This window comes from Hipposideros armiger, unplaced genomic scaffold (genome assembly GCF_001890085.2).
Source record: "Hipposideros armiger isolate ML-2016 unplaced genomic scaffold, ASM189008v1 scaffold_30, whole genome shotgun sequence".
NCBI lineage: Eukaryota > Metazoa > Chordata > Mammalia > Chiroptera > Hipposideridae > Hipposideros > Hipposideros armiger.
Window position 1 is genome coordinate 5,306,304 of NW_017731380.1, and position 7,753 is coordinate 5,314,056.

The following is a 7,753-nucleotide window of genomic DNA, read 5'->3' on the forward strand; positions in this document are numbered from 1 at the left end:
CAAGTTTACATTTACCCCTACTCCCTATCACATTCTCCATAAGGTAGTTCTAAACCTTTTCTACACGGAAGTCCCCTACTCCTATCCACAAGTAGAATACAGTATTTAAGAACAGCTCTTCACAGTCACAGCAGCTCCCTCCTTTATATCTTAGAATCTTTGCCCTTAGTTTCTGTCCCTGAGAAATGTCTCTTCCCTCTCTGTCAAAGTAAAGACACATATCTGATATCCCATTCCTTGAATTTTCGGCAGATCTTGTTCCACGTGCTGCCTTCTATGACTTGCATATTAAAGTTCTCCTCCTGCACAGGCTTTCTCTGAGTCTACAGAAATATTCAGATTGCTCCTATGTTAAAAAAAAAAAAAAAAGAAGGGAAGGAGGGGGACGGGAGGGAGGGACAGATGGATGGATGGTGGGAAAGAAGGAGGAAACAATTGTTGCTGCATATATTGCCTCCCTTCTTTACATCCTACTATATCACCAAATTACCTCCTTTCTACTTCATTTGTCTCTAGAGCTCTTAAAAGTGTATGTGCACGCCTGTTCCTTCCTTCTCACCTATCTATTCCTCATCACCAAACCTAATGCTCTTTGGTGTCTCGAGGTGGCCTTTTCAGTCAGGTCCAGAGGGCTTTCCGTGGCGCAGCAGGTGCAGTTTTGCCTGTCCACCCTTCCCTCCTTCTCCGACACAGCCTGGATGCTCCGAACTGAAACACGCGCTGTCCTCCACGTGCACTGACTCCGTGCTGTTCCTTCTACACGCTCCCTCAGGTTGGAACCCTTTCACCAAGCAATGTGTGCCTATTGAAATCCTACCTAAGCTAGGTAGCAGCTTTCTTTCTCCTGACCATTCTCTGCAGACATGAGTACCCTCACCTTTTTTACATCCATAAGGCCCCCAAACCTTTCGAAAGGCGCGCAGTCTCTATAATGTAACTAAGTCTATACAAACAAGTACTAAAGAGCTGTAAGCACCCTAAAAGCATCAACTATGTCACTACTCATCTTTATATTCTCATGTAGTACCTTGCATACTGCCATGCATACAACAGGCACTCAGTGAACATCTGTAAAATTGAAATTAAAAGAATTGCTATATATTTCAGTACATAGCATAAACATAACTGGAGACACCAAGAAATATATTTTCCTGAATCTTACCAGGGAAATGATCCTCTTTAACACAGAAAATTGTCGCCTGGTAAATTCTAACTCCTGGGGTAGCCCCAAACAAGGCCTCCCATTAGGTTGGGATGTCCACTCTCTTCCCCAGACCTCCAGGGGAGAGAGTTGAGATTAAATACCTTGAGATAACTGGAACTACTCTTTCCATCTGCTTTAGTATGCCCAAGGATAATGTGGCTCAAATTATAAACCATGGACAGAGACAAGGAATTACATCAAATCAGGGGTCTGCCTGGCAATAGAATAGATTCCAGTGCCTACATTTTGAATTCACCATGATTTAAAAGTGACAGAAAGGACCTACCTAGGCTATAAAGTCTACATGGATCAAAACTTAGGTATGGGCCCTGTGCATCCACGGCACTTTTTGTTTGTGTGTGCCTACATGTCCTTAAATTTATTTCATTTCTGTAAGAGTAAATTGTACCAGGTATGTAAGGTAATTAAATCTATGGTGGCTGTGGTAGTAGCTTAATCTGAGAAGAATTATTCCATGTAATAAATTATTACCATTGAGTATAAAACTATAGTGAATATTGAGCCTTAGATAGTAACTAAAATATTCAGAGTCAAAGTTCCTTGCAGCAGGACACTGCCCCAATCAATACATCTAAGGATACCAGGAAGGACTTTTTCTCTAGGACAATGGGTTCTAAGTCTTTGCCTTCGTGTTAAGAACGACAGCTACAACACTGTCTATAATTTATTGAGCTTCCACATTGTATGACAAGTATTGTTTTAAGTCCTCTTCATGATTGCACATTTAGTCATTAAGAGAAGGTATTTTTTCCTCATTTTAAAGATGAAGAACCTTAGAGAAATGAATTTGCCCGTGTGTGTATGTGTGTGTGTGTGTGCGCACGCGCGTGTGTACACATACAAATACTATATGTATCAGATAAAGCAGCTGAGTCAGGATATGTACTCAGATTTCCTTGACTCCAAACTTACACTAATAACCACAGGGAATAAAGATTATTTTATTCCATATATCATATCTAAGAGCACTGGTGTTCCATACTAAAATTGCTTTCCATGTTCCATTTTTAAAGAACTTTTCATCATGTCTTTCCTAGTGCTGACTGCGACAGAAGTATAGGTTACCAACAGGCTTCTTATTCACATAAACTACAGTTTCCCAAACTGTAGTCCATACTTTACTAGAAGAAATGATTTTATAAGAACAGGAGCAAAAAGATTTTAATAGAATAATTCACTTTAATAAACCTTTTCTACTCTTCACTGACATAAATGTGATTTCAGGTCATATACAAATATTTTTATTTCATATAGTTGTATTTATTTTGCCATGTATTAAAAAAAAATTAACCAGAACATCAAATCAGTGAATTCACAAGAATATAGTTTTCTTTTTAAATAAATTCATTTAAGTGTAAAAAAAGTTATATTTAATTTTAAAATTGTGCAAGTGCCTATATTTAAAAAATATGAAGGTGCGTCACAAAGGATGGAAAATTAGTAAATACAACAGAAATGTAATTTCCCTAGCACAGGGTGCCTACTGTGTGTTTACACTGGGGAGGACAGATGAAACCTTTCTTTGTGTTACATCCATCCACATCAGGACTCACCTCTGGTGACAGCATCTAGTGCACAGCCGCATCCTGTTGCTCCTCCTCCAATGATAAGGACATCAAATTCTGACGTGTTTTGCAAAGTCAGTATCTGAGCTTCTCTGGAAGGAGGCTCCCTGTTGACAGGTTCTGAAACAAAGTCTGCTGCTTCCACATAGGCCAGGCTCATCTAAAGTAAAAGCAGACCATTTTCAGTTGTTCATCTGGACTGCCAATCTAATAAACTGTACAATATGCTAAAAGAAGAGATTTGTAAGGAAGGTAAGGAACACCAGAGCTAGGCTATAGCCCACAGTCCACAAGGAGTTATAGGACCAACTGCTTCAGGGAAAAAAAGTCTTTAAAATCTAGTTGCGTTTTTGGTTTTTTTCCCCCCATAAAGCACAACTATTGAGCCATGGAACAATTCGTCTCCGATTCAATACTTCAATTGCTTGTTTTGGTTTCATATGCAGACAAGTTTAGTTATTTCCCACTCTGTGCAGCAATTCCCAAATACCTTGTCTAAGACAAATGAAAGAGAACATAAGAAAATGTTTTTATCCAGTAGCAGCGATTCATTCAAATAACATTTAAAAACATTGAATGGAGGAGGAAAAAGCACTTTATGACTTTCTGCAATTTCTTAAAAGTATGTGTTCTTCATTCCATAACTCCCCGGATAAAAATATATTTTAGAGTTTGGAGGTCTACTAGTTCAAGTCAGTACAATTAAAAAGGATTTGTTTAACAGAAGTTATTATCCACTTTAAATAATCAGCTAAGGCCAATGGAAATGATATTTTTCAAAGATTTCAGTGAGGGGCTTACCCACTAAATGTTTTAATAGAAAAATTACAGACGTTACATATTGAATATGTGCTATCTTAATTTTGAAAAGCTTTGACAATAATATAATTCAAGCCAGCCATGGTCCCCCTAAAGAATAACCTTCCCTATTTCTAGTTCTTTCATTAGACTGTAACTTATTATCCAAAATTCAAAATGATGCTGGTCTTTAAAAAAGAAAAAAAAAAGTAGTTGCCCGAAGTCAAAGAGTCAAAAGCCTAGAAAAATAGATAAGTATCTGTTTTATTCTAAAAGCAGTTTCATTCACAATATTGAACAGGGCTGGCCAATATTGCTCTAACAGTTCAGTATCCGCAGATATGTAACATCTGTTTTCTTTTCTTTCAATCACAGCATCAGCAGACGCCGTAATGACAGTGTTTTTCCCATTCTGCCACAGGGGCCGCGCGTATGAAGCTCTGAACCACAAGCTAAAACTTGTTCAAGAAAAAGATGATTTTAGTTCTGACCAAGAGATTGTTCTGATAAGTGATGTTTTTATTCATTTAAATAAAGTAAACCAAATTGCTGCTTACAGTTGAATTTAATTATAAGCAGGCCAATTGGATTGCTATAAAAATAAATCTAGAAGCCACAGACTACACTGAAAACAAAAACAACCTGGATTAGAGTCAGAGACTCCTACGTTTAGGTCTTAGCACTCTTATTTACCAGTAATGTGACTTTTACTTCATTGTCTCTCTGAGCCTTGGTTTCTTCACTCGTAAAATGGGATAAAGTCCCCATGATGTTTTTCTTTCTATGTCTCTGAGTTGTCCTCAGTCAGAATGAAATATGAAAGTAGTTGGTCAACTATAAAGTACCACCAAAGAGTTACTGTTGTTGTTGTTATTGAATTTGATTCCTTAATAGCATATAAAAGGGGACTTTCAAAACTTATTTTACTAAATATCATAAAAACAAAAGTTGTAATCAGGTACCTTAATTTTTTGGGCTACTAATTCAGATACTAAGCCACAAAAATCTTATTCTCCTTTATATAACTCCTCCTAATTATCTGCTAATAATCATTTCCCTGTGGTCACATTTACATACATTTAATACACCAAACTACAGAAATGTAACTGCTAGGTTCTGTGGAGAACATAACATCTTTCAGTCACAGTCTATGCCTTCTATCATTTAATGAGAAAAAAAATATATATATATATATACACACACAGATATACAGTATTTATATACATAACAAGTATGTAAAAAGAACAAATGCCAAAATAGAGAAAAAAGTACCAGTCTATGACCATTCAGATGAAGGAGGGAGAGTCTTTTATTTGAGGATTTCAATTGGGCCATGACAGATGGGCAGGACTTGGACATGAGACTGACAAGTGACTAAACTGCCAGAGCATTTTCACACATCAAAAAAATTTTGCTGACATTTTCTGTTTGGTAAGTTTTCTAGAAATACTTGAAAAATAAATTTAAGTGCTATATAATGATACACTTCATTAGAACTTGGTAATACTAAGAGCCTCATATTCTACTCTGCTAACAGGTCATAACTACGAATATGAAACTCAAATGAATTTCTTTTTCAGCGAGAACACTAGATCTAACGGACACCTCTCATGCCTTGTGGGCATCTCATTCCATTGACTCCACTTTCTCCTGTCTTCATCTCCTGCTTCATCCTTCTCACCAGCATGCTCTAACCTCTCGTCTTAAAAAAAAGAAAAAAAGCCTCATATATGTTTCTAACAAACACCCTAAAAATTCCTGAGAGGTCTGTATCCTCTTGCTTTGCCTACTGCCTCACCACCTGCTCCCTCCTCAACACACGCCTCAACTCGCTGTAATGTGGATTTCCACATCACATTACACACACACCACACCACCACCACCAAAACCAGCTCACATCCACTGCGCTGCTAAATCCAGTAAGCACTTTCCACTCTCATTTTACTTGTCATCTCAGCACACACAACTGTCCACTCACTGTGGCATCTGGAAGACAACATTCTGAACTGAGATATCTCTCTCTCTCTCTCTCTCTCTCTCTCTCTCTCTCTCTCTCCCCCCCCTCTCTTCCACCCCTTTTAATCATTCTCTCCTAGTTTCCTCTGCATGTCCCTGTACTGCCCAACATTAAACACTAAGGTTCCTCTTGGGTCTGTCCTAGTGACTCTTCTCAGATCACTAAAAACTCTCTCTCTAGAAAATCTCTTCTACCTTCATATTGTCAGGGATCTTTTATGCCACACTAATTTCAATCTTCTTGCCCTATTCCAGAACCCAGATATCAAACTACCTACTTGGCACCTCCATTTGGCTGTCTCACATACATCTCAAAATCGAACTGATGACTTTATCTCATCAAACTTTTTTCCCTGTCAGTGTTCTTCATTTCAGTAAAGGTACCATTCTACATCTAACTAGTGCCACTCACTTAAGTCCCATATTTTATCAATCACTGAGTTCTATCAACTCCACCTCCTAAAAACTTCTCACATCTAGTCACCTCGTCTTCACTGCCACCTTTGGAATCAAGGTATCGTCCCTTTCCCCTACACTAATGTGATACCCACCTCCAGGTCTTCACACATTTATCATGCCGCCTCCGAAGTCATTCTCTACACTGCAGCTGGGGTAATCATTTTAAAACCCAACTAATGTCATTCCCATGTGCAAAACCCTCAAGAGCTTCCAACTTAATTTAGGTTAGGTTAAAGGTAAGCACCTTTACTCTAGTTTCCAAGATTCTTCACTGTGTTTTAGAATAGACAATACCAAGTGCTGGTAAGGCTATAACACAATTGCTGGTGGAAATACAAGGTGATACAGCCATTTTGGAAAACAGCTGGGGAGTTTCTTATAAAGTGAAACAGACATGTACCATACAACACAGCAATGCCCCCCCCCCTGTAAAAACTCAAAAGACACATAAAAACCCGTGTTAACACAACCCCTTTGCGCACATGTTCAGTGCGCTTATTTATAAGAGTCACAAAAATTAGAAAGCTCTAATATACCTTATATAGCCAATGACTAAACAAACTTGTGGTACATCTATGCAATTGGGTAATAACTGACAATAAGAAAGTACAAACAACTGATAGATGCAACAACATGAATAAATTTCAAATGCATTACGCTAAGTCATGGGTTGGCAGATTATGGCTTTCCACCTGAATCTGGCTGCCACCTGTTTTAATAAACAAAGTTTCATTCAAACATAGCCACACCCAATCATTCATGTATAGCCCGTGACTGCAATAGCAGAATGAATAGTTGCAACAGAGAATGCATGGCCTGCAAGACTAAAAAATGTGCTACCTGGCCCTTTACAAAAAAGCTTGCCAACCCCTGTGTCAAGTGAAAGAAGCTACACTCAGAAGTCTACATATGGCACGAGTCCATGTGTATGATGTTCTGTAAAAGCAAATGTATAGGGTCAGAAAACAGGTCACTGATTGTCAGGATTCAGGAGTGATAGAGAAGAAGATTAACTATGAAGGGTATAATAGAACTTTTGAGGATGATAGAAATGGTCTATATCTTGACTGTGGTGGTAGTTACATGTCCGTATATACTTGTCAAAACTCATAGAACTGTATATTATAAAGAGTGAATTTTATGATATGCAAATTATACCCCAGATTATACACCACTAAACTTGATTTAAAAAAATAATAACTAAATATGTACACAGCCTTAGGTGCCAGGCACTGTTATAAATGTTTTACTTTATTCTACTCATTTAATCCTCACAATAACTTTATGAGTTAGGTACTGTTAAGGTCTTCATTTTATAGAAGTAACTGAGACACAGAAGTTAAATAATTGGCCCCTGATTATACAGCTAGTATATTATAGAGCTGGGAATTGAACCTACACAGCCTGGCAACAGAGACTAAGTTTTACGTTGCTATACCACACTCTACATATAATCTGAGAAAAAAAAACTAAGAAACGGACTAAGTAGTTATAATAGGATGAGATATCACCGGTTGCCAAATGCAGAAAGTTTTCTGTTTTCTTGGTATGGTTTTGTTGTGGAGGGTCTGCTGAACAGTCCTTTCAAAACAATTTTTCTTGAAATATACGGCACTATTGAGAGTAATTTATTTAATTTCTGACACTACATTTAAAATAACATTTTATTTTTGTTTATTTTTTTTCATAA

The 7,753-nt window shown here is 37.6% G+C and overlaps 1 protein-coding gene across 1 annotated transcript in view; it reads right to left on the minus strand.

Annotated features, from left to right (window-relative positions):
• The window catches only part of GPD2 (glycerol-3-phosphate dehydrogenase 2), a 166,204-nt gene that overhangs the window by 100,900 nt on the left and 57,551 nt on the right, over positions 1-7,753 (minus strand). The window contains exon 3 of the mRNA XM_019636862.1: positions 2,779-2,950. Coding sequence (XP_019492407.1) covers positions 2,779-2,950 — 172 coding nt within the window. The remainder of the gene's footprint in view (positions 1-2,778; positions 2,951-7,753) is intronic.